This window comes from Globicephala melas, chromosome 20, assembly GCF_963455315.2.
Source record: "Globicephala melas chromosome 20, mGloMel1.2, whole genome shotgun sequence".
Lineage (NCBI taxonomy): Eukaryota > Metazoa > Chordata > Mammalia > Artiodactyla > Delphinidae > Globicephala > Globicephala melas.
In genome coordinates, this window is record NC_083333.1 from 53,922,892 (window position 1) to 53,950,485 (window position 27,594).

Below are 27,594 nucleotides of genomic sequence, written 5' to 3' on the forward strand. Positions count from 1 at the left end.
GCCGGGCTCCGCTGCGGGGCGGGGCGCGGGCGACAGTGGGTGGAGGAGCCGGGAGGCTGGAGGCGGGAGGCACCGGGGCCGTTTAAGCGGCTTCCCTCCCGCCCCCAGCCGCCAGGTCTGGCTCCGGCCCTGTCCCGACCCCCGGCCTGGCCCACTCCGACCCTGCCTGGCCGAGTGGTCCGCCGGGCACGCGGCGGCCTCCGGAGCAGCCCAAGCCCATGAGGGCCGCGCGCCCGGCCGCCGGCGCTGACGATACCGAGCTCCTGGCCCACGAGGAGGAGCAGAGGATCAATGCGGTTCCAGAACCGATTCCAGCGGTGAGAGGGATGGCGCCCCCGCCCCGCCGCCCGTGCCGGGACCGGGTCCTGGATCCCGCCTCCTCCCGCGTGGGTCCCGGCTCCTCACTTGGGTCCATCCCCTGTGGATCCCGCGCCTCGGCCGGGGACCGGCTCCCGGGGGATTCCCCTCCCTGCTGTCCCTGGGTGATCCCCTTCCTCCAAAGACCAGATCTCGTGCCTGTCCCGGGTCCCCCTCGCGATCTGCGAACCTCGGATTCCCAGACCTCGGACCACGAGCCTGCCCTTCTCCCGCGGTATCCCATTGCTCACCCGGCTTCACCCCATCCAGGCGGGGCTCTTGCTTGATCTGAGGACCCGAACCCCAGCCGCAGGCGCTGCCCCCGAGTCTTCCGACCCCAGCTTTGCCCTCCATCCCTTACCGGGAGCTTGGAGGGCTCCCGGTGCGGGCGGAACCGGGGCCCATTCGTTGCTGCGCCCTGCAGCGAGAGTTGTGGTAAAGCGGGGGTGCTGGCCGTTTTAGGTGCTTTGTCTTTGAACGGCCGTGGCAACGGGGAAACTGAGGCAGGCTCTGCTGGTTTAGTCTTGCCTGGCCAAGTCCGGGCCCTGAGGGTACTCAGGCTTAGAGTCCCTGGGCGTGCTATTTGGGGGCGCCGCGAAGGGGCAAGTTAGCGTCCGGGTGGTGAGACCTGCTGTTGAGGAGCCGGTGTTAGGAAACGAGGAGGAGGAACCGAGGAGGCACCACCGGAAGGCTGGCCGGCTGCCCTTTCGCTGGAGAGCCGATGGTAACGCCGGCCTGGGGAGGTACCGTGGCCTTAATCCCGACCCCGGGTGTCTGCCATCTAGCAATGGATGGAGGCTGGCCATAGTTCCGAGAGGAAGCTCTGGGCTTTTTTTCCTAATCGCCTTCGTTTAAGCGGGTGAAAGTTCACCTCTCCTGTGTTGTGGTAACTCTCCATCCCTTTGTCTGAATCAGGCAGCCGTCCCCATTCCCAGACCTTCACCCTGAGCAGGCTAGCTTAGTGTGCAGTGACAGGGGGAATTTGAAAAAAGACAAAGAATGCATGAAGTCTTCCAAGGAGGTTATTGTTGAGTTTTTAGGCACTGCTTTTTATTTCAAGATTTTAAAGTGCACTTTTTTTTTTCTTTCCAACTTCCTAATCCCTTGACGCCCCCTCTCCCATTCTGATCTTATTCCTCCTCCAGTCCCACAGGGTAAGGAGTGAAATATTCACAGGGAGGGTTGTGGTGGATTGTGCCATCAGAAGGGTGATCAGTTTGAAGACTTGGATTAACTTCCGAATATTGCTCATCACTCAGGGTGTTGAATGCCTGGCAGTATTCCCCTAGTGGGATATCATATCAGTACTTCTAAAGGCAAAACGAAACCCTGGTGTTCTGGCTTGAGAACATGAAGTCAGCCATGAGGACTGGAGGGGCTTTAAGGGAGGATGTAACACAGGTTCAGTAATGGTTGGCAAAGCTCTGTGCATGTGGTTTGTTTGATTTGGTCTTACTTCTCTGCACATCTCTGCTCTTCCTGTTTTCAGAGAACAGTGGCAATATTCTGTGAAATTACTGGTTTTTGTTAGATTAAGAGTTGTATTTCTTTTCTATCCTTTCAGTTCTTCTCTAGAAAGAAGAAAAAGAAAAGGAACCCGTTTTATTGGTTGTCGCACAAACATTAAAAGTGTTAAGAGAAATGAAAAACAAACAAACCTTATTTAGGACACTACCATTTCAGCTGATGGAACTTTTTTTTATAATAAATTTATTTGTTTATTTATTTTTGGCTGCGTAGGGTCTTCGTTGATGCGCGTGGGCTTTCTCTAGTTGCAGCGAGCGGGGGCTACTCTTCATTGTGGTGCACGGGCTTCTCGTTGTGGTGGCTTCTCTTGTTGGAGAGCATGGGCTCTTGGCATGCGGGCTTCAGTAGTTGTGGCACGTGAGCTCAGTAGTTGTGGCTCACGGGCTCTAGAGCACAGGCTCAGTAGTTGTGGCACATGGGCTTTGTTGCTCTGTGGCATGTGGGATCTTCCTGGACCAGGGCTACAGCCCGTGTCCCCTGCATTGGCAAGTGGATTCTTAACCACTGTGCCACCAGGGAAGCCCTGAACTTTTCTTTTTGCTGGACGCTAATCTATCCAGTCCTTATTATCACAGTTGTAAGGTGATTTTGCACTCTACTTCATTCATTTAAAAATGAAAAACTACAGGCGTTTTCTTTTAGTGCAGCATAGACATTGTAATTTTCTCAGCGGCTGCACAATATCAATGGATATTTAACAGTTATTTTCTTGATGACATCTAGAACTACCCCGATTTTCTTTGAACAATGAATGATCCCATAATTTCTTGTTTTTCTGTATTATAGGCTAAAATGGAAAGATATTTCTAAGAGTCAATTTGAACTTAGAAATAAAGCCTGCCAATAAAAAGTAATATAACAAAAAAAATCATGGTTTTTGTGGTTCATACATTGACATGTTGAGAGTACTGTTCTGCATCTCTTAAAAACTGTGTTTATTATACATCTTTTGAGCATTCAGAAGAGATACAAGTAGGTAAATGACAGAGGAACTAGAAAGAGGAATACACTATCTTTGAACCCATGTGTTCCTTCTGGTAGATTTACCAGGACTCCATTGACGAGCATTTGACTGCAATAAAAACATTTCATTAGGCCATAGTTTGTGGCTATGTCTAAATTATAAGAAAACCTGAACACCTTGCTGGTTTGTTCATAATGGAAACTTGGCGGTCACTGTGGCTTTGGATCAACTTCCAGAGTTCTGACGTATCTGTGGAGGAGGGCTGTAGGGATGCCTAGCCCAGTGTAATAAGTGGAGGGCTTTATGCAGGCATGGCTTCTCAAAAAGCTTAGGATGTGAAAAACCCCAGTGGGACACCTTTTATCTTTTGTGCTTTAACCCTTCCACACTTGATTCCACCACCCCTCCACACAGAGTCATTCTCTCCCTTTCACAGCATCTCTGACTGATTAGAATACCTGCTGGCATTTATTAAGTACCTACTGGTGCCAGGCAGTAGCTGGGTATTTGTAGATTACTCATCTCATCCTCAACTGTAACCCTAGGAGGCAAATTTTATACCCATTTAATAGAAGAACAAATAGGGTTAGAGAATAAAAGTGAGCTTGCCATCATCACACAGCAAGGAAGGGGCACACTGAAGGGTTCAATATCATGTCCCTCTCCACCACCCATGCAGCCATTCACCTCTGTCTCCCCGCCCACATCACAACATCTGTGTGACAGCGCAGAGGCCTAGGACCCAGAGCTTCTAATGTATCTTATTGGTATCTTACTGGTGCATGCTCATTTCTTCAGCCTGGCAACCAAAAATCCAAGGAAAAGGATGCTCCTTTCCTTAACCCCAGCCTCATGACCACTGGTTAGCTTCAAATTGAATATGTGGCAAAGCATATAATTCTAAAGCATTAGAAGTCTTCCAGGACTGCCTATTGCCTTTTTTTGTTTGTTTGTTTGTTTTTTGGCGTGTTCTCAGAGCATTGAATCATAGGCATGGGGTAGTCTCCTTATATGTGCCATTTCCCTTATTTAAGTTAAATGTATCCCACCACTATCACTACCTCTGGCAGCAGACACTTTTCCTAAACATCATGCTTATTCATATAGGGAAGCTAATTAGTAAGGTTGTGCACAGGGGTCAGCTTATGTTGCCCCATCAAGTGATGTTGAAGGAGCCCTTGGAATGTCCATGGTATTGGCCTTTGAGAATTTTATTTTCACGAGATTGAGGATTCTCTTTGCCCTAAGACTGCCTGTTTTTCTTTGTTGCATACAGAATCCCCAGTGAAACTAATTGACGAGTGGATCTTTCTCGGGTAGGATAAAATACTTCAGCAGCAGGCAGAATGTCTGTCTTTCTATTCATTCATTCAGCACTTATTTATTAAGCTCCAGCAATAAGCTGGGCCTTGTGTTTGGAACTGGAAATGAAATGGTGGACAAGATGGCCTTCATGGAATTCACATTACAGTGGGAGAAAATGAAATAAAAAATAAACAAGTTCAAAAAGTCCAATTCTTACTAATTATGATAAGGGCTCTGGTGGAGTGAGGAGGGCTGAAGTGATACTTTAGGTAGGATGGTCAGGGAAACCTCTCTAAGGAGGTTACATTTGAGATGAGTTTGACCGGTGAGAGGAGAGCTGGGCATTCTGGAGAAGAATGTTCTAGTTAGAAGTAAACAGCAAACACAGACACCCTGAGGCAGATAAGACCTGGGTGGTTTGAGGAGCAGAAAGGATGCGGTTGGTTGGAGGCAGAGAGTGAGAGGAAGGTAGCACCAGGCTGGAGAAGTGGGTGAGGGCTTGTGGCCTGCGGAGGATGCAGTGTTATCCCAAGCACTTTGGGAAGCCAGACAGATTTTAAGCTCTGCTTAGTGTTTGATGTGATCTGGTGCTGATAGACTTGTGGCTGCTGAGTAAAGAAGAGAGCCCACGTGTGGGCAGGCAGGGAGACCAGAGACTTTGTATGTTTACAGACCAGAGGTGTCGGTGTCTTGATTTAAGGTAGGGTCTTTGGAACTGTAGAGAGCGGAACTGATTTGGAATATATTTTGAAGGTAACATTGATGGCGCTTGCATGTGGAGTATGGGGAACACAGAGGAATCAAGGACAACTTCTGAGATTTGCTCTTAGGCCTCTGAGATCTGCTGGTGGGTTGCAGATTTACCTTCCGAAGGCCACTGCTTTGGGCTAAATTAAAAGTGTGCTAAGGAGTGTCCCCAGGTCCCTCTCTCCATAGTTTTGAAATTCTATCACCGGGAGAGCATGAGGACACTGGGCCAGGGGAAGTGGAGAGAGTGTTGAAAGAGAAAGTGAGGGGATGAATGAACAAAAGCTCGTCAACTAAAAACTTTAATCGCCTTCCCTCAAACCCTCTGAAGCTGGCTGGATGCTGTCTTCTAGCACTGGATAACCATTAGGGTGGCTTTGCTTTAAGTAGAGGTGTCTTCCATAAGTGGGTGCTATTTCCCATAACTCTTGATAACCTTCCTCATTCTTTTTGGGGGGAAGAGAATAGGCTCAGTGTGTGGGAGTTTATTTGCATTTTACATCTGCTTTTCCATTTAGGTCTTGGGCGACTAATTTCTTCATAGTGATTTCTGCAGGAGGCCTTGTTGGAGGCTTGATTGTACCCTGGCAGATCAGAGAGAAATGGAAAAATGCATTGTAAATTTCCCAGCAGAACCATGTGCTGTCCCATGGGGCCCCAGGCAGTGATCTGTGCCTGGAATACTTGCTCTTCCCTTTCTGTATTGCAGGAATCTTGGCCCTGCCCTTAAGGAGAAACTACCTTAAGTCACATGGGTGGGATATTTTTCTCTGCAACTTCTGAGTTTATTTTTAACCTGAGTGATTCCAGGTGGGCAGGAACTAAGCTGTCACAAACATGGCCACCGAGTTTCTCTGCTTTTAGGAGAAAATTTGAAAGTCTATCCCTGTCACTGTGTAATAGCCTGACTATTTTTAGATTGGGCTGCCAGAGATATAAATTGCTATTTTAGTTTGCAGCCTGTGGTGGGTAGTCAAACCCTACCTACTGTACCCTGCACAGAGTGCTCACAGTTTAATCTACCTTCAACCATCCCGGAGCCTTGCTCTTTACCCTTTACAATTCCTAATAGGATATGCTACTTATAGCCCTGTCGTTATGTCTCAGGCTAATGATTTGGTAGATCCTTGAATGCTAGGGACACTTTTAAATCATCCTTCCCAAGAGTGTAATTATTTTCCTTTTTACTAATAACTGCCGTATAGCAACACTCTCGTTCCTTAGGAAATTTAGTAAAATTATTTAAAGGATTGTCAGGGGAGAAAAGATTTATTTATCTATGTGTGAGAATAGCTTGGAATAATTCTGAAGCTGTTAACTGCACATTTCTCTTAAACAGTTTCCAAGCCATCTGGTGAATTCCATTCCATATGTGTATATTTTGCATGCTAGTTAGATAGCTACCCATTGGTGGTCCAAGTAAGGTATCTTAAAGGTCCCAAATCCATTTCCTAGTGGATCTGCCACTTGAACTCTCTATGTTGGGTTAGCAGGGACTGCCACTTTATTTGCTCTAGGGATAACCGGCCCTTCTTAATTCAGGGAGAAAGTGTTGGCTAGTCTTTTCTTAAAGTGAGCACTGTTTGGAATCGCTTGACCATGTGTTTTAGTCAGTTTTTGGCAACCTGGTTGTGCCATTTGGTTTAGCCTGGTACCATTTTTTCATCATGTTAATTAATAAGGTGTGACTACTGACTAGTGACAGAATCTCCTCCCCCTACCCCCTTAACCTAGCTCAAGCAAAAAGCTACTTTATTGTGCAAAGCCTGTTGACATCTTGCATGCCCCAAGCACAGGAATGCTGCTTGAATGCTGAGACCTGAATGCCATCATGGCTGTCTTACCTCCATTATTTCTCTGCATCTGCTTCTTTCAGGCAGCTGCCTTTTTATCTTCCTGAGTTTACATCTCCCTCCTTCTAAAGAACACACAGACTAAACCAGAATCCCTCATGAAACATGGCATGGGTATGAATTGGGGCTGGGGGGATCCTCACCCACACACTGAAATAGAAGAAGGCTGTTTATCTCTTCATGTCCGATGGTATTTGTGCTTTTCACTGCTTTGCTGGTTGCCACAAAATTAGCCCAGAGGGGATATGGAATATGGGTGTATGTCTATATGTGTAACAGATTTTGATATTTAGATACATACACATGTGTTTATGAATTTTATAGCCAGTGTATCTGGTGCTAGTCACATATTTAGATTTTGAAGGAAACTTTTAATTCAGGAAGAATGCAGGTGAAAACGTACCTCTTGTTTCAGGTGCCAGGAGGCAGCCAGGTATCATTTATTTAAGCTGTCTGGTGCCAGAACAAGTAATGCAATAGACGGAAACTAGTTCAACAGGCCTGCCAATCATGGGATGGAGGCTTTAAAGATCTACATATATAAGCTTTATACATTTTGAGAGAAGAAATAGAAACCTTTCAAATACACTGAATTTGCATTAAATGGTGGTTTCTGGTATTTGTTAACTTTAGAAAAATGACCTTGTTTTTTTTTTTTTTTTCTGTTAAGATTTAAGATTTGGTTGTACCATTTTTTTATTTTTAATTTTTTTTACTGTGGGGGTACCAGTTGTGGATATGGTTTTTGTTTGTTTTTGGTAGGTAGAAAGTTTTTCTTCTAAATGAACTGAAAGAATACTTAATCCAGTAAACTAGGGCATTCGCTTTAGGATTATGGCTGTTGGCTCAGTTTACACCTGTTTAGTGGCTTTGGTTTTGATCCCGTAACTAGGTATTTCCAGCAGTCACCTCTTCAGTTAGAATAGACCAAACAACCACTGACAAGCTTCACCATTGTTCTTTACACGCTCTGAGCTTTTCTCACGTGATGTCTTTGTCTCTACAGGTTCATGAACCACCGGGCCCCAGCCAATGGCCGCTACAAACCAACTTGTTATGAACATGCTGCTAACTGTTACACACATGCAGTGAGTATGAGTTTTCTGCCTTTTCCATCCTTCCCAAAGGGCTTTGGTGGGAGGAAGGGGCAATCATCTCTGTTAACCTCAGCCCCGTTAGTCGGGTGTACCCACCTCTGTGACCTTACCTGCCAAAGTGTCAGTGCTAGGTCATGTCACCAGAAACTGTGAGCATGTCAGACACTTTGAGTGCTCCGACTACAGTCAGCTCTGTCTATCCTGGACTTGCTTTCTCAGACAAGATTGTCTTTGAAAGAATAATAATAGTAAGTACCTTAGTTATAAAAAAAAAAGACAAAGAAAACTATGAAGACTGTCGCCCCTGGAATGAAATGAATCACCTTTTCAAGACAATCAGAGTGTTTATTGGCAAGAAGAATTCACCATTTGTTGAAAAAGGTGGTTTTTTTCCCTGAGTGATCCCCTAAAACAGGTAGCCACATCCTCTCCATCTCCACTGTGGTCCTTGCTTTTCAGAGCAGATGTTAGTCCATATTGTAGAAGAAAAGTTCGATTTAATCCCTAAATTCTTAATTTTTTTGATAGTAGAAGAAAAAGCTGATTTAATCCCTAAATTCCTAATTTTTTTCTTCCTTATAAAAACAAAACATATTCATTATAAGAAACATAGAAAATACTGAAGAATATATGAGAAAAACAGAACTACCTAGAAATAAATTGCTAACACTTGGATGCATTTCTTCTTTTTGTCTGTGGTGTTTGTAAATATGTGTGTATTTTCATAGTTTTCCTATTAAGTTCATTTTATTGGCATTTTCTTGTGTCATATAAATTTCCTTTTATCTATGATTTCATTATTCCCTTTGAAAGTTGTATTTAGTGAGACTTTTGAGGGGAAAGTGGTGGCTGGTATATAGTCTGAAGACAAGAAATAGAGAAGGAGACCAATTTATTCCTTTAGTGAAGTGTTAGAACAGGCTAATTAATTATTTTAGACAGTGTTAGTACAATGTGTAGGTTATATACATATGTTATTAGAATAAAACTTGCTTGAATTCAAGTTGTGCCTTTTCATTTCTTGAACCCTTCTTCAAAGAATAGTCAGTATTTCTATAAAGAGGTCATGATACCAAATAAACCTGAAATAAGCTAGTTTTTGGTGGATTTCTTTGTAATCTAATAGAACAATGCTGTTTAGTCATTACTTAGCAGAAATCAAACTTTATAAAGTATCAGTTTTATGTATTGTAATAGTGGAATTCAAATACTACTTGGTAATACTGAAACGTTATTCTCATCACTGTCCTTTTTCTTTAGGTGCTCAAAAGATTTTTATTTAAATAATTAATATGCTGAAATCTTACTAAATGTTTTTTCTTTAGAAGAAAGTTTGTACCTGACATGCCTGCCCTGGATTCCATAAAAGGGCTTCAATAATGAAATTTGGAGTAACCTCACTAGTGGACAGTCTCCCTGGACCCATGGTTTGGATTCTCAGGGCAGGAAGGATTTAGTGGAATTCTCTAGCCTTGAGCTGACCCCTGTCTTTGCATTAGTGAACGCTTTGTGAAGTGAGCTTCACAACACCAGAGGGTCAAAATGTTTAGAGTCCAAACTTGGTTTTAAAGAAAAAACAGCCTAATTTGATTGTCAACTATACTTGCCTGGATATCCATCTCTTATTCTTTCTTTTTAATTGAAGTATAAATATAATATTTACAATATTATGTCAGTTTTAGGTGTACAGCAAAGTGATTCAGTTTTTTATATATATATTTACACACACACACACACACATATTTTTCAGCTTGTTTTCCATTATAGGTTATTACAAAATATTGAATATAGTTCCCTGTGCTATACAGTGAGTGCTTGCTGCTTATCTATTTTATATATAGTAGTGTGTATTTGTTAATCCCATACTGCTCATTTATCCCCCACTCCCTTTCCCCTTTGGGAACCATAAGTTTCTATATCTGTGTCTGTTTCTGTTTTGTATATAGATTCATTTATATTATTTTTTAGATTTCACGTATAAGTGATATCATGTATTTGTCTTTCTCTGACTTACTTCACTTAGTATGATAATCTCTAGGTCTATCCACGTTGCTGCAAATTGTCAATATTTCATGCTTTTTTAGGCTGAGTAATAGTCCATTGTGTGTGTGTGTGTGTGTGTGTGTGTGTGTGTATAATATATATATCCATTCATCTGTTGATGGGCATTTGGTTTGTTTCCATCTTTTATTCTTAACTAAATGTCTGATGAATTTAACAGAGAATAAAGTTACTTCTGAAGTTAATTGTCCACAGGCCCCTAAGAAAATGTAGGGGTGTGTGTATTTAAATCTAGGTCAGCATTAGGATATAAAGAATATAAAAGTTTGAATAACAGTTTATATGTCCTGTTCCTTCACTTATTGTTCCAATGTACATCCACCATTTTATGGATATGCCTTTACCAACTGCAAAACACTGATAAAAGTTATAAAAATAGTGCTCTGATAGTTTTTATAATACTGACCAATAAAAGCAACCAATGAGGGACTTCCCTGGTGGTCCATTGGTTAAGACTCCACACTCCCAATGCAGGGAGCCCAGGTTCAATCCCTGGTCGGGGAACTAAGATCCCATATACCACAACTAAAGTCTTCGCGCTGCAGTGAAGACCCAGCGCAGCCAAAATAAATAAATAAATAATAAATTTAAAATAAAAATAAATAAATAAAGCAACCAATGAAATGCTTATTACTTAGCATAATGTTGAGCATTTAAATATAATGGTTTGGCTGTTGAGATGCACAGCTCACCTTTAAGAAGAATATTTGCTTGAGATAGACCTGAATAATCCCTTAGTTTCTCTCTTCTGGATTGTCACAAGGAACACTTGTAGAAACCAAAGTTAAGGAAAAACCGACAAAACATCCACATTAATTTTTCAGAACAGAAAATGTCATCTTATTAAACTTACTAAACTGTATCCCTGATTTTTGGATTTCAGAGAGCAGTAAAATTTCTAAAACTGACAAAACAAGAAACTTCCATCTAATGTCATCATTTCATTAAAGAGAAGATACTTCAACATGAAAAGAGTAGAAAGGACATAATCTCAAAATTAAATTGTTTTATGAAAAACTTTGTTGTCCTTAATTTTCTTTCTGTTCTGGGCCATTGAATACTTCAGCATTTGAAATTCAGTGCTGATCTCATCTGGGAGATTTAATATTCTGTTTCAAGAGGGAAATAGAAGGTGTTGGAGATAAAAAAAGATAAGATTGCTAAAGTTTGCGTTCTTTGCCAGGTATGTTTATTCCACTATCTAATAAAGTAATTTATTTCTTCAGATGATTTCTGTTATTATTAAATGTTTACTAGTCACACTGATATGACTAGACATTGAAATTTGTGTCAATATGTAGTGTAAAATGTGGTGCAGAAAGCAAAGTTCTCTAAGATTCTAGTCTCTTCAAATTATTTGAATAAGTAGGAGTGTATTACTCTTGCCTACATGAAAGGTGCTATTAAAAATGAAATAACCCTTTCACTCTGCAGTAGCTCGGAAATTGGTGGAATGTAGACATCCAAACTAGAAATCAGGACATATGATTTGAACAAATGATTTATTTGAGTGTGGTATGTACATAATAGTTACTGACTTGATTCATTTAGTTACCCTTTGCTGAAATATTGGGATTTCAGTAGCACATGGCGGAAACAGGAAAGAATATTTAAAGATCAAGACCTCCCAGGGAAATCTGGGTACATGCTTGCCATTTGAATATTTTAAGTGCCTACCTTAAATCACATTAGAGAATAGGATGAAACATGTTCTTAACTAACGAAATTAGGATAGAGGACATTTGTTTTGCAACAATTGAGTAATGTTTCATTCTTACTGCTTGACTGTGTACCCATTGGTGGACACAAGTCCTGGGCTCTAAACAGCAGTACTTGTTTTCAGTGCCATAAACGGACAACTTCATCTGGCTCTCGTTATGATTATCCAGGAAAGGCAAATGTTTGTTTTAAAATGATCTTCCTAAAATTGCCCCTGGTAAACCTATGTATATTTAATAAAGTTCTCAATTCAGTGTTTTGCTGAATATTTACTTTTCTTTCCCTTTCTCTCAGTTCCTCATTGTTCCAGCCATTGTGGGCAGTGCCCTCCTCCACCGGCTGTCTGATGACTGCTGGGAAAAGATAACAGCATGGATTTATGGAATGGGCCTCTGTGCCCTCTTCATTGTTTCCACAGTATTTCACATCGTATCATGGAAAAAGAGCCACTTAAGGTACAGTGGATGGTACGCTGTTTCAACAGGTCACTCACAATAGTTGGCTCGGGTTAGCCTCTCACGCTGGCATGCTTTGGTCAGGTGAGGCAAAGAGTGCACATTTTCCTGCCTGGTAGAGTCTAATGCTGTCCCAACACTCAGGAAATTTCCTATGGATTGGACAGAATTTGAGCACCCCTATCTGTGTCTTAAGAAAGCAGGTCTTTACTCGGAAACCGAACAAAACCACATTGCTTCCCCAGGACTTACAATGTACAGTCCTGACACCTGTTTTCCAGTGTGTCAGCACACTAAGGATGAGCATGGCTCATCCTAAGCTGCAGGGTGATGACCAGTACTCTGGACTTGCAGTCACCAGTTGGGCCTTGAGTCCAAGCCCTGCCACTTAGTCTTGTGTAGCCTCAGTTTCTTCATCACTAAAATGAGAATGGTAATGCCCGACTGGCGGGCTGTTGTGATAGGTGAATGAGATGATGCATGTGAGAATGATTGGAAAATTACAAATCAGTACAGCTGTACTACAGGTATATCACAGCTCGGGTTTACTGTTTTGCAAAGTTCAGCTTTCAGAATTAGGTCCCGTGCATCTACTCAAACAAAATTCACATATGTTGCTACAGTTAGCTGTCAAGCACTTTCCAAACAATATTGTGATCCCTAGTCTCCCAGTGAGGACTTAAAAGCATTCATCCTTTGAGTGAAGGGTTAATTTGGGTGATACAAAGGTAGCAGCGCACCATCTAGTTGCTTATGAAACGGATTCTGCACAACCCAAAAGGACAAAGTTTCTTCTCAAAAAGGAGGACTCAGAACAGACTTAGAGTGATTTAATGTAATATTAGAAGATAACTTTTGGGGGCTGCCCTGGTGGTGCAGTGGTTAAGAATCCTGCCTGCCAATGCAGGGGACACAGGTTCGAGCCCTGGTCCAGGAAGATCCCACATGCCGCAGAGCAACTAAGCCCGTGCACCACAACTACTAAGCCTGTGCTCTAGAGCCCGTGAGCCACAACTACTGAAGCCCACGCGCCTAGAGCCCGTGCTGCGCAACAAGAGAAGCCACCGCAATGAGAAGCCCACGCACCACAACGAAGAGTAGCCCCCGCTCACTGCAACTAGAGAAAAGCCTGTGCGCAGCAATGAAGACCCAACACAGACAAAAAATAAATAAATAAAATTAAAAAACAAGGTAACTTTTGGTTTTATAGATAGAATGTTCAAAAAAATCTCGTTATTCAAACAATCTAATATTAAAAAGATATGCTTTATTTAAGAGCAGGATTTGGGATTCATATGATGATTACTGGTTTCCTCATATGTAAAATCAGACTTTTAGAGCTAGAAGGATCCTTAGGGAACCTCTGATCCAAACCCCATAATTTTCTCCTGGGGAAACTGAGACTCAGTGATTCCAGCAGAATCTGATCATCATCCCAGGATATCTGACTCCCAGTCCCGAGGTTTATTTCCACTGCACCCTTTACAATATTGCTTCTAGTTGGCAGTTTGCTACCTTTGCCTATAAGCTGACAGTTCCCAGGGTTTAACATAAAACCACAGCATTGAATCACGAGGGAGCTCTGGTACACACTCAAAAGCAAGCCTCAGAAGTACTTGTCCTGGCTCTTCAGGGTGCACTGTTGCAGAGCCCAGAGGCAGGAGCACTTCATTATCTTCTTGGCACGATCCAGTGCTTGTGGTTCCCTTGGCTGACTTGGCTTTGCTGTCTAGATATCTGAATCAAAGAGTTGTAGGTGCCTGCTTCGTTATTCAGGGCCTCCCTGCCAGGGCCTGAGACGATGTAATAGAAATCAGTCTCTCTTGAACCTTGAAATAGCACTGCTAGAATCATAAGCCACATGTGGATTTTTGCTCTGCATTAATTCTTTAAAATATCCTAAGTATAGCCTTAATTTAAGTAAAAGAGGGAAGGGAACAAGCATTTATTGAGTACCTACTGTGTGCTAGGTGCTGTGCTAAATGCATGGCTACATCGTCTCATTTAATGTTCACACGCACTCTGTGATACAGATGATATTACTACTGCTTCACCCTTGGGGAGAGTGAGGGTCAGAGATGGGTGGTGGGTCTTGAATGAAACTGCACGTTTGACTTTACCTGCTGCAACAGTGCATAACAGTCTAGAAAGCAGAATTAGAAAGACCCCAGACCTGGCTTGGAATCACAGTCATCCAAGGAGTTATTCTTCTCTTCCCTGCATCTTCTACCACATCTTCTAGCCCTTTTAAATCAGGATCTTCTGGACTGGAGTTTGCGCCTGTATTTTATAAGCTCCCCAGGCGATTCTGCAAGGCAGTCAAGTTTGAGAAACATTAATCTAGTGTTTGCTTTTTTACACCTAAATTATTTTCACTTCTTCACTAACATGTGACTAGCACTAACAGTGACTAAAACATCCTCAGCCTGCTTTGGTCGACACAGAGTGTGTGATGAGGCAAAATCTAATACTTGTGCGCCACCAAACCACAGCTACTACCCCTTGGACTGAAAATGGATTCAAGACAATGCAATGCATTTGTACTTTTAAATTACCTCAGGAACTTCCCTAGCAGTCTGCGCTTCCACTGCAGGGGGCGCAGGTTTGATCCCTGGTCAGGGAGCTAAGATCCCGCACGCTGTACGGTGTGGCCAAAAATTTATAAATAAATAAATAACCTCAATAAAGGGTGGATTCTGTCTAATCCGTTTTGTGAATAGACCTCAATGAGCCAAATCTTTGTACATTTCCTGACTCTTCAGTTTTAGAAGGAAAAACTTGGTTAGAAGCCCAGGTCGCGGGGCTTCCCCATTGGCACAGTGGATAAGAATCCGCCTGCCAATGCAGGGGACATGGGTTCGATCCCTGGTCCGGGAAGATCCCACATGCCACGGAGCAACTAAGCCCGTGTGCCACAACTACTGAGCCTGGGCTCTAGAGCCCGTGAGCCACAGCTACTAAGGCTTGTGCACCTAGAGCCCGTGCTCCACAACGAAAAGCCACTGCAGTGAGAAACCTGTGCACCGCAACGAAGAGTAGCCCCCGCTCACTGCAACTAGAGAAAGTCTGCATGCAGCAACAAAAGCCCAATGCAGCCAAAAATAAATAAGTTTGTTAAAACAAAAAAAGGAGCAGCAGCCCAGGTGGCTACCCTCTTGACAGCAAATGAGCGATTTTTTTTTTTTTCTGGTTTGTGTTATTGCTGTTCCTAAATTAGTTTCTAAATTTGCTTTATTGCAGCTTACTGTCTACACTAAGATTTGGAGTAAAAGCTGCTTCTAAGACATTCTAAAAAGAATGTGGCTTTGGGGAGTATTTACTGAGCCTTCATGATTTTGTGCCCTGCACTATGATAGGGGTTGAGAGGTGGTCTACCCTCAAGGAATTTCATTTTCCTATTAGATAGGATCTAAAAAAAATAGAAAATATCAGAAAAGACAGATTTTGAGTTCCTGATTATTGTGGGGTTCTTACATGGAGAGGAGCTATGGTATATGCAATCTTAAAAATAATACAGAGCTTTTACTTGTGGCTCCATATTAAAAATAGCTGTGCAACTTTGAAGGCCAAGTTACAAATGCCATGAGAACCAAGAACAAGAGTGGCAGTTGTGACATAGTGGAGTGATAACCCCTACTTTCAGTTGTAAAATTTTCTGAAAACTCTAACTTGTTCCCCCCCCCCCACAGGACAGTGGAGCATTGCTTTCACATGTGTGATAGGATGGTTATCTATTTCTTCATTGCTGCATCTTACGCCCCATGGTAAGATACAGTCTTTATATTTTTGAAGATAGTGTTTTTATGAGAGAATTCTCGGTCCTCCTTCCCTTCCTTCTTCCTATCCCTGCTCCCCGGTTCCCCCATCCCAACACACATACATGCTTTTTTTTCTTTCCCATTTTGATTTACTTGGGTCAGATTGCAGATTTTAAGGGGAGAATGTTACTGCCATTCAGAATACATATGTGGCACTGGATTGTTTGAGAGAAGTGCTGCTAAGTTGTATGTAGGCAGCACGCTCACCTTTGAAATATATTACCTTTGCCTTCCATATTCTTTCTATATGCTTCTGCTGCTGCTCAGAATACCTGGACACCTAATTGTTTAAGTAGAAATACTGTAAATACGTACAAAGAAAACAAGGTCACTTTTGAAATTTATACTGTTGGTCTTCACAGCACAGTAGCTACTATGTATGGAGTGCATTTCTCATTTCTTTAGCTATATGAATAAGAGAAGTAGCCTAATTAGTTAGCTATTTAAAATACCTACTATTCAGTTCAGTGTCCTTGTTCTTCCTGCCTTTTTGGTATAGATCAGATAGAGTCTTTTGCTGCTCTGTAACCCATAATTAAAGAAACATTGATTTTCCTCTATCAAGATATGGTCCAGTTTTAACCGCTCAGAAATTCATATTATGCCATCGACTATATATCATTAGAAACAGCAGGCCTCTAGATTCTGACTAATGCAGCATCCATCATTCAAAAGAAACCTAATTATCTGTTGGAGTAAAAAGTAAGTGCTGTCTCTCCCCAGTAACTGTTACTAAATTATAGGTCTGAATCATACTGGAATGAGAATACTTAAAGGCTTTTGTGAAGTATACCTCAATTTAAAATAAGTAAATAAAAATTTTAAATGTAGACTGAGGAATCAAATATTACAGTAGGCAGTTTGTTCGCATGTAGTCTTCGATATGCAGGTGGAACCTTTTCCGTTTGGAAATATTAATCTTGTAGTAATAGCCATTCAGAACATTTTATTTTCATATCTATTCTTAATCTGAATTTAGTACAGATGAATTTGCAGCATTTTAAATTCAGGCCTCACAAGAGTCCATGGTTAAATTCTAGCCCACAGAGTATCTTCCATAACATGTATTAGGCTAGACCTTCTCATGTTCTCTCTTGGTGGAGAAATTGATAATGGAGACACTTGGTCTGTGTATTAGGTATCCACTGTGTGTATGTGACCTGGTTCAGGGTTTTGTTGCATTCTCAGTAAGCTTTGTAAACAATCTGCTCCCAAATACGTAGTCAGGAACAATAAGGCAAGTAGCCTTTACAGCAGTCTGCCTAATAAGGAAAGTCGGGCATCACAGATGTGCTGGGACTTACTTCTACGTGTCTCCTTTTAGCTGGTTCTATTTTTAAACCACATTGGAACTAATTCTTAGTCTTAAAGCTTGAATGACAATTTTATCCTTGAGTTATTAATTTTATCCCAGTTGCCCAAATACTTCCAACCGCATGTTGACTGCTTTTTCTTTCTGGTCTTGTCCTGGTACCTTCTCTCCCAGTTTTCAAGAGCAGAGGAAAACACAGGTTGTATGAATTCCCTTCATTTATCACTTCTGTTCTTTTTTGTCTTGTTTACATTTTTAGGTTAAATCTCCGTGAACTTGGACCCCTGGCATCTCATATGCGTTGGTTTATCTGGCTCATGGCAGCTGGAGGAACCATTTATGTATTTCTCTACCATGAAAAGTAAGAGAAAATAATTTACATTTGATAGCTTTAAAATTAACTTCCTAAATTTTATCTACATTACAGTATAATTTATATTTGCAGTTCAAAATAGTAGAAATACATAAATAGAATACATATTGTTTTAACAAATCTTTAGAACCATTTGATATTCATCATTGGTCTACAGATTACTGCAGACAGAAATGAATGGTGCCTGTGTGATATGTGATATAGTTGAAGGACAAGGTGCACTTGTCCCTCATCTAAAACGACAGTTTTGGAGTCAGTCAGACCTCATTTCACATCCTCAGGCAGGCTAGTCTTAGCAAACTAGCCTTATCCTCTATGACTTACAGTTACCACATGAGAAAAATAACTGCTTTTCTAAGTTTCTTTGATGGTTGAAGATAATAGCTATTAAGCCCCCACAGAGCACCTAGTTAGAAACCCAGAGGATGTTCCAACCTAGGACTCCCTGAGAAAGGGGACATTTGGAAGGGCATCTAAACCCTTAGTATCCTCACCATGGGACACACCTTTTTTAACCCGTTATTCATATCTCCTAGTCTTAAGTGTGAAGCAATATAAAAAGAAAACGTATTGAAATTTAGCAGCTTAGTTCTAGAGGACACCTTCAAGGTCACCTATTTGTGCTTCATGTTTAAAAAATGAGAATGTTGGGCTTCCCTGGTGGCGCAGTGGTTGAGAGTCCGCCTGCCGATGCAGGGGACACGGGTTCGTGCCCCGGTCCGGGAAGATCCCACATGCCGCGGAGCGGCTGGCCCCATGAGCCATGGCCGCTGAGCCTGCGCTACGCAACGGGACAGTCCACAATAGTGAGAGGCCCACGTACCACAAAAAAAAAAAAAAAAAAATGAGAATGTTTAGTACATGCATCAAATAGTGACTCGTCTGGAATTAGGACCCATGTGTCCTAGTTCCTGTTCCATGGCTCTTTTCATTATTTCACATGCCTGAACTTGAGAAACTCACAACCATGAAATAATTGTCATTGGATACAGTTTATTAAATTATTTATCTATTGTTTTTGGCAGAATGGCCCTCAGAATTAAACATAACTTGTGTTTGTCACAAAGTAATAAATTGTTTTCTCTTTTCAGAAGAAAGTGGTAGTTTTAACTAACTTCTCTCTGACTTTGAAATTCACTTAAATGCATTTTTGACCATAATTAGCAATTCTGAGTGGTATTATGCGTTATATATATATCCAAAGGAACAGTTTGCTTCTCAGGCTCAAACCCCTAATTTATATCCTTGGATAAATTAGGAAGTAAAGTAAGACAACTATCTTTTCTCCTATTCAAGGCTTTCTAATATAAACCAAACCCACATTCATCCCCAGTTCCCTGATATGATTACTTCATGGTGGACTTTGAGTATAAAACACTAAGAATGAGATGCGAGTCACACTTGGCCATTTGGTTTGGCAGGTGTTACAGAGAACCTAAATGGTGCCACTATACTGTTCTAGGCCCTGCAGACCCAAACATAAACAGAACTTGGTCCCTGCCTTCGAGGAACTTAGAGTCTAGTTTGATTAGGCATAAATATAAGTTGAATTTCAGTACAGTATGTTTTTTAGCATTTTCAGACTTCTGCACCTAAGGTGATGAGCCTTACAAACTGGAGTTTGTACAGATACAAAATTAAGAGACAATCAAAAACACATGCCCTCAAAAAATAAAAAAATACCAAAAAAAAAGTTAAAAAAAAAAAAACAATAACAACAAAAAACACATGCCCTTAGTTCCTTAGGGCTCCCATCTCTTTGCCACTGATAAACTGCTCCAAGCTATTCCCTGTGCAGCTTCATAATTTCAGTGTCTTATAACCATGGATTGGAATGGTGATGAAGGCAAACACTCTGGGATTAGAAGTGGAAAATGCATGTGAATTGGATTCAATGACAGCTTTTGGCAGAGAACGTTTTGCATGTAGTATGTGGAATTTGATGCCTTATCAGTCCTGAAAGAAATGCTATTTCATTGTTACTCAACTACAGTATTTCAGTTAGAGCCCTAATGGTCTCCTACAGGGAAAATACATTTCATTTGAATAGTCAAGAGTTTACATTTGTTTTTCAAAAGGAAAAGGGAAAAACTGGTAAGGAAATAGTCTGAGTGTTGTAGGAATAGATATATTAAATTAACTTAAATTAAATTAACACATTTCTATTCTGCAGGTATAAGGTGGTTGAGCTCTTTTTCTATCTCACAATGGGGTTTTCTCCAGCCTTGGTGGTGACATCAATGGTAAGAAGTTACTTCATAATTTAAGTTATTTCACCGTATTTTCTTTTAAATCACTGTGACTCTTAATATGTCTATAGATACGATCTGAAGCTTTTCTTTCTGAAGTTATGACATGTCCAATAACTAGAGATTCAAAAGAAAAAATATATAAATTACAAAGTGCCACAACTTGTACTACCTACTGTCTGTAGTTTGGAAAAGCTATACATCTAAGTGTGACTCCTTCCATATGATAATCTGCTGCATTTGTTCTTTGGGATAACCCTTCTGTTCACCCCACCTCCACTCCCACCCTTTTCCCAAAGAATTGTGAGATTATTTGAAGGTGGAAATTTCTACTTGGATTACTTAGTGTCTTAACCCTAAATCCATGGTGAGGGTAAATTTTGAGGTTTCTTACAATGAAGAAAATATAAATTAGTGACTTCTTTTTTTTAGAGCAGAAATTTTTTTTTCTTAATTAATTTATTTCTGGCTGCGTTGGTCTTCGTTGCTGCAAGCGGGCTTTCTCTAGTTGCGGCGAGCGGGGGCTACTCTTCATTGCAGTGTGTGGGCTCCTCATTGTGGTGGCTTCTCTTGTTGCAGAGCACTGGCTCTAGGCGTGCGGGCTTCAGTAGTTGTGGCACGCAGGCTCAGTAGTTGTGGCGCACAGGCTTAGTTGCTCCACAGCATGTGGGATCTTCCCAGACCATGGCTCGAACCCATGTCCCCTGCATTGGCAGGCAGATTCTTAACCACTGTGCCATCAGGGAAGTCCCATGACTTCTTAAAACTTAAGAATTGGAAGGACCTCAAAAGGTCATTTGGCTCAACATTTTATTGGATATTTGTCAAATTTCTTCACTCTTACTTTTCCTTTCACTTGGTTTTAAGTCCTATTATTTCTTTCTCAGGAAAGTGCTTTTTTTTTAAACTTTGCTTGAAATTTTCTTTTGGGGACTTTGATGGGTGAAAGTGTAGCATTCATTACCTGTAGTAGGCATTTGCACTTATGTGTTTTGTACTCCCATTCAGACTGATTACTGTTGAGACATCAGTTTATCCGTCAATTTAAAACAATAACATAACAACCTCACGATCCCATCTACTGGTCACTTGTGCCTTTAGCTTATGTTTTCCCAGTCCTACACTCTGCATTTTGGGGCACCAGCCACTGTGTGTTTAGTTTGAACTCTCTTCTCAGGCTACAAGGGTCAGAATTGTACCTATAATTTCCTCCTGAGCTCATAGGCAAGTTATAAGAATGTAATTTTGCCATGTATAGTTCTTGCCCTGGTCACAAAAACACCTGTAAAAGGTTTAGGATTTATAGGTTTGCTTATGTTTTTTTAGAGGGTATGTCTTATGAGAATGTATCAAGATATGTTCTTTGAGATATGAGATTTATAATAGCTTTGATAATTACCTCGTAGCAAAAATACATACACTTTAGCTGGTAAAGGCAACAGGGAATAGTGAGGGGAGGGAGGTGAAAGTCAGAAATGAGATCTTCCTTGAAGGCCATATAGGTAGAGGGCGATTGAAGACACCCAGAGCAAGGTCTGTGTTGATGGGTCACTAATCAATAGAGTGTAAATTCAAGTAAATTCCCTCTGAGTATCCATAAGAGCAAGTTTATCCAGTATTTTTACTAGCCTATATCTTTCATTGACATTTTCAAGAACAATAGCAAGTGACTAATGTTTATGTTAATCAAACAGGAAAATCCCCACACTTGCCCAGATAGAACTTAGAATCAAGCAGAAAAATACAATTCATATAAAATAAGAAATTACCGTAAAGTTTTACAGTGTCTTTGATTGGGGAAAGTACAGCCTGCTATGGGAGCACATGATAGATTTACCAGAGGAAATGCTATTTAAGCTGATTCAGAAAGACAAATAGGAGCCAAGAGATGGAAGGAGTGATGCAGGTGGTACAGGAAAAGGATACAGCATGAAGGAAGCCCCAGAGATGCGGAGAGCACGAGCATCTGAATATGCATGTATGCATGAGGGGGTGTAATTATGCAGGTAGCACAAGTCTCGTGATAAAACTGGTGAGCTAGACAGAGACCAGATCAAAAAGAACCACACAGGCCATCTGAAGGAACAAAGGAACGGTACAAGTGATGAAGACTCAAACCTTTGGTGTTCTGGTCAGAATAATGGGTATCGGAATTACCCTTCTACCATAAAGAACTTATAAAAGTGGGAAAAGTATGTGAAACAACTATTTTTTGGCGTTGGACACAGACATATAGCACTATGATCCTTGCGGGGAGAGAAACCAAAAGATGAACTTCATACGCACTGCAGTTTTCTCCCTGGAATGCTTTCCAAACTGCGAAAGAAAATGGAGTCCAAGAGCAGCAGTCTGGGTGGAGGAAACAAATCAGCATTTCACCTCCCGAGCCAGCTGCAGTTTTGGGGCAGGGTACTGGAGAGGAGGGAACTTCACAGAGAAGAGTCTCCAGAAATCTACAAGGGGTTTCCTTGAGTCCTTGCCTGAATACTAAGCTGCATTTGTGCCCTGGCTGAGGATAGCTGTTGGAAGGCTGTGAGATCAATGGAGATTCCAGAAGGAGCCTAGTACTGGGAGATACGAGAGTTCCAGCCAGCCAGAGCGGGGATACCATGCTGAACAACTTAGCTATTCCATTGACCCTAGCAAGACCACACCTCAGGATAAGAGCAACTCTGGCCCTGGAGTGAGGGCAGCTCTGGCACTGCCATAACAAAGCCCAGAAACCTCGAAAGGATAAAATTGATCCTTTGGTAAATAAACTGCCTATTGGAACAAACTCCACATTCCTTCGAGGAAGGCAACAAAATCTATACTCTTTAACAACTCAGCATCCATTATACAAACAGATACTACTAGAAAAGCAAGAAGGGCCAAATGGAAATTCTAGATCTGAAAACTATACGTTAAGAAAAAATTTTATTTGGAGGGGTTTAACAACAGATGGGAGACTGCAGAAGAAAAGATCAATGAACTTGAAAATAAATAGCCAGGCCTCAGACTGGGAGAAAATATTTGCTTTCTCTATAAGTATCTGACAAAGGGTGTATATCAAATATTGTAGCACTCTAAGTCAATAATAAAAAGCCAATCCTATAAAAATGGGTAAAACACTTGAACAGACACTTTACAAAGAGAAAGAGATACAAGTATCCAGTAAGCCCTTGAAAAACTGCTCAGTGTAACTAGTCATCAGAGAAATCAGGGAAATGAAAATTAAAACCTCAACATGCCACCACTACACACCCTATAGAATAGTTAAAGTTAAATTAAAAAGACTGATGCCACCAAAATCCAACAAGGATGTGAAATAACTAGAACCCTAATTCATTGTTGGAGAGAGTATAAAATGGTATAACCACTTTGGAAATTTGTTTAGCAGTTTATTATAAAATTAAGCATAAATTTATGACAACAAAAGTGAAAACATGTATCTACAAAAGGACTTGTAAAACAATATAAATGTTAATTTTATTCATTATAGCCCCAAAATGGAAAGGATAAACAAATTATGTTAAATAATTCAATGGAATGCTAAGTAATAGAAAGGAATGAATAACTGATATACAGTAGCACATGCATGAATCTCAAAAACATTATATTGAGCAAAAAGGAAGCCAGACACAAAAATGTACATACAGTTTAATTCCATTTATGTGAGGTTCTAGAAGAGAGGCTTAGTCTGTGGTAATAGCAATAAGAACAGTGGTTGCCTTAGTGGAAGGGCAAACCTTATTGTTCACTTAATATCTATGCATTACACTATGTAAATTAATCATCAATTTTTAAAACTCCCCCTCCCCCCAAAAAAGGAATATAAGTTCAGGAAATAAAACACTTTAGTTCTTGGTTCAAATCCTGATTCTGACACTTAAAAGTTACGTGACCTTGGTAGATTATTTAATCTCTATGTATTCTAGCTTTCTCGTCTGTAAAGTTTGGATAAAAATAGTACCTAAGTTAGGGTTGTGAAGATTAAATGAGTGCTTCAAACAAGTCCTGGTACATAGAAACATAGTAATGACATTGATAATGAAGAGAACATACCTGGTTTTGTTTGTTTTAGGATTAACTATGTTCTGGTTCTTTGAAAGTTGATAAGCAGATGTGGTATCTTGAGGAACTACCTATTAACAGAATGTATGTCAAAACCAACCTGTGTGCTTGGTTTGGTCTCTTGTTTATTGTTTTAGTGGAAGAAGAAGGAGTGGTGTCTTTCGGGGCAGCAACCAGCTGTGTTACTTTGTTCAGGCTACTTCTTTCTCTGGCCTTAGCCTCTTCATCTCTAAATTAAGGAGGTTGTGTTGGATGAGTGAGTCTTCACTAGGGAGTCAGATGCCCCTGTGAGAATCCCATGAAAACCTCAATCCTCTCTAGGAAAATGCCTCTAATAACACATACACAGAGAATTTTGTATAATTAATGGATACTAATTGCTTTATAACCTCTAGGAACTAATAAATGTAGCTGGTGTTTTGTTTTGCTATGTTTTACTTTTTAAATAAAACAAAATCTGACTGATGTGCCATCTTACCAAGGTTAAGAAGTCCAGTATCAGTCAGTTTGGATTGGCTCCTTCCTCATCTTTTGATCTTACGAAAACCACGGTGCTTATGTGAACTTTGAAAATAGGGCTAATCCTCACCCCTGGCCCTGGATCCTCACGCTTGGTTCTTAGCTCGTGTCTGTTGCTGCCACTGCTCTGGCCGAGGCCAATGGGGCCATTCAAGTAGGTGGATGCACTGGAGCTTCCCCATGTTCCTTGTTGGACTTGGCCACCAGGACCTGCTCCAAGGCTAACAGGGTTACAGCCATCAGTGCCCAGGCCTCTGGGACACCCACACACCTGTCCCCTTCCCAGGCCTTGCCACGATTTGGCTTAGGTTTCCACTCACCTTGCAGAACTGAGACCTTTCTATTCCTGGTCCCCAGAAATCCTGACTTGTTTCTCTGTCAGCTTCTTAAGCTCTGCCTCTGTTCTCTTCCCCTCTCATTCATACAGCCCAGTCTAATCTTGTAGATGGGTCAAGGTCTTTGAAACCAAGAGTAGCCTGTAAATATTCCTTTTTGTGCTAAAGCACACCTGACTGTTAATTTCCTCCTAAGCTAAGAAACTCCCAGGCACAAAGACAAAAAGGCCTGGCAACATCTAGAATGTTAGGAAATATATTGTGCTATATGGTCTCAGATCTCAGAGGTCACTCCTTGCTATGATTTTCTCGTGTCAGCCATAAGGAAGCCATAAGCTCACAGAAGCAGGTGAAGAGTCTGGGAAAAGCGATTAGTGTAGAACAGTGTTTGAGGAGGACAAAGGGAGTGAAAACCAGGCTGAGATGTGGATTATAAATGGAGTGGCATGGGTGTAGGGAAGAAAGCTCCTAAAGAGGAAGATGAAAGCCAAGGATTGTGCTTTATTAAAATGAGCTGTTGTTCATTTTAGATGCGATTGCAGTCTGCTTAAACATGGTATAAACGAGCAGAAGGTGCTTCTTTTTCCCATGGGACCTGTAACCTGACTGCTTGGTCAAATCAAGACGGCCGATTCAGAGGGTAACCCAGGTCAATTTAAGTGTAATTCGTGTTTACAGATGAGGATTCTATCTGTTCAGAGCTACTTCATTGTCTAGAAAATCAGGAGACTTAGGGGAAATTGCAGTGATCTCTTTAGCTTGTCATATCAGAATAACATCCAAACCCTTTAATTTTTTTCCTCTGTTGACAGAGTAACACCGATGGACTTCAGGAACTTGCCTGTGGGGGCTTAATTTATTGCCTGGGCGTTGTGTTCTTCAAGAGCGATGGCATCATTCCATTTGCCCATGCCATCTGGCACCTGTTCGTGGCCACGGCAGCTGCAGTGCATTACTATGCCATTTGGAAATATCTTTACCGAAGTCCTACAGACTTTATGCGACATTTATGACCAATCTTTACTAGGTCTCCAAACCAGTATTATTTCAATTATGGCACTTAGGAGCGGGGTAAGAGCTGAAAACTGCACAGAGGGAAAAAAAAAAAAAGAAGAAGGAGACAGCTGTACTGACTTTATAACTTTTGAATATAATTACTGTGAAAGTATAAAAGCTGTGTTCTGGAATTTTCCCCCTCACAGCAGATAAATAAGGTAGTGAATTAATTATTCATTCCATTCCGCTATCACTAAGTACTCTGGATAGACTTGGCCAACTGATGTTTACAAACCAGAATTTTGTATTTTAATTTTACAGATTTTACTACATAATTTTTCTAAATTACTAGGTCAGGCTGTAAAAGTCAGTGCAATAACAAAACTTCCTTTTTAAGAGAAAATGGTTTCTATCACTTTCCCATTAGCTGTGTGAAGAATCGTGGACAGAATTTACACTACTTTTTACCATGTTTCATCTTGGCATAACATGGTTATTTTTTAAATAGAAACTTCAGTTTTTTGTAAATTTTTAAAAAATACTTCATTGAAGCGCATTTCTGCAGTTCCTCATTCATGTGAATTTTTGCAGCAAGCTGTCAACATTCCACAAATGAACAAACATTATACCTCTTCTGATAGTTTTATTAAGCATGGAGAAATTGCCAATTTTTAAAAACTACAAGTTTTCCAAAACTCTTCTGCCAGCCTCTGACTCTGAATTCCATGTTGCTTTGGGCTGTATACTTGACCTAGTTTGGTTTCCCAGCAATGGAAAAGTATTTTGATATCATTAACTTTTTCAAAAGGTTCAACTTTTTCTCTATGCCTTTGCCATGTCTTCTTCAGGGTCTTTTTCAACAGCGGATGAGTATCTAGTCTGTACTAAGGGAGTATTGTTGGGTTGGCCATCCACTGAAAACTCCTGAAGAGCGTTATGGATTACAGCGAATAGTGGTCATGCCTGTTTGGTGCCCAATGGTTAAGTCATTGTCACTTAGCTTTGTATTATCAGTTTGATAGTCATTTTAAATTATGGAACTAGATGCATAAATTCACATTTCTACCTTTTCTTTGCATCTTCTGATACACTTTCCTCTTTTTCATGGAAAAGTATTTAAAGCACTGATTGACAGATAAACTCATGTGTCTGTCGTCCATGGGTTATATCCTGGCTCAGTGGAGTGGTATTTAATATATTGTTTTTGGTTTTCCTTCAGTGTCTTATATTAACATATTAGTTGCTTTGTTGGTTAATCTCCTGTTGGTGTTTTAATAAATGAGATAACCTTGCCTTTAGATCAGGTGCTGTTACTGCCTGTTTTCTAGTGATGGGTTTGATCATTGAATTGTTGGTTTGACAATACATTGAATTCAATTCATTGAAATTTTGTACTGACGTAGCTTTTAAATGAGGGTTTATATTGTGTGTGTATGTTTAGAACTCTTTGACTTTGTTAAATTATGTGGAAATGAAGAACAGAAGAATGGCCTCTTGCTGGTGAATTCTTAAATAGGCAAGGTATCCAGTGATAACACCGACCAGACCACCCCTTCTGCATGATTCTGAGCATCTGGATGCCTCTCGTTTTATTGTGTATATTTTATTTTAAATGTATTAACTTTTGTGGATCCATTTAAAGTCTGCTCAAAAGTACCACTGTCAAAACCACTAAAATGTATGTTAAAAAATTGTGCTGTAGACTAAAATAAAATTGTTACTTGGATTTGTTCCACTGTCTCTAAATTAGATGACTGTGAAAATGATAATGCATTTTTGAAAGCCTGAGCTCATCTAACATATGTAATACGTATAGTAGCCTTTTTTTTTGAAAAGTCAGGATGGGAAGAAAAA

General features: G+C 40.8%; 1 protein-coding gene across 2 annotated transcripts; it reads left to right on the forward strand.

Moving 5' to 3' along the window:
* On the forward strand, positions 1–27,471 carry MMD (monocyte to macrophage differentiation associated). Of its 2 annotated transcripts, XM_030881624.2 has the most exons (7): positions 3–317; positions 7,760–7,841; positions 11,925–12,085; positions 15,775–15,849; positions 17,475–17,576; positions 19,762–19,831; positions 25,557–27,471. In XM_030881624.2, the coding sequence occupies exons 1-7, from the start codon at positions 292–294 to the stop codon at positions 25,755–25,757; spliced, it is 717 nt and encodes a 238-aa protein (XP_030737484.1). In that variant the 5' UTR covers positions 3–291; the 3' UTR covers positions 25,758–27,471. The 2 variants fall into 2 exon arrangements, with proteins under 2 accessions (XP_030737485.1, XP_030737484.1); XM_030881625.2 differs by lacking the exon at positions 15,775–15,849 and having other exon boundaries at positions 1–317.
* The last annotated feature ends 123 nt before the right edge of the window (positions 27,472–27,594 follow it).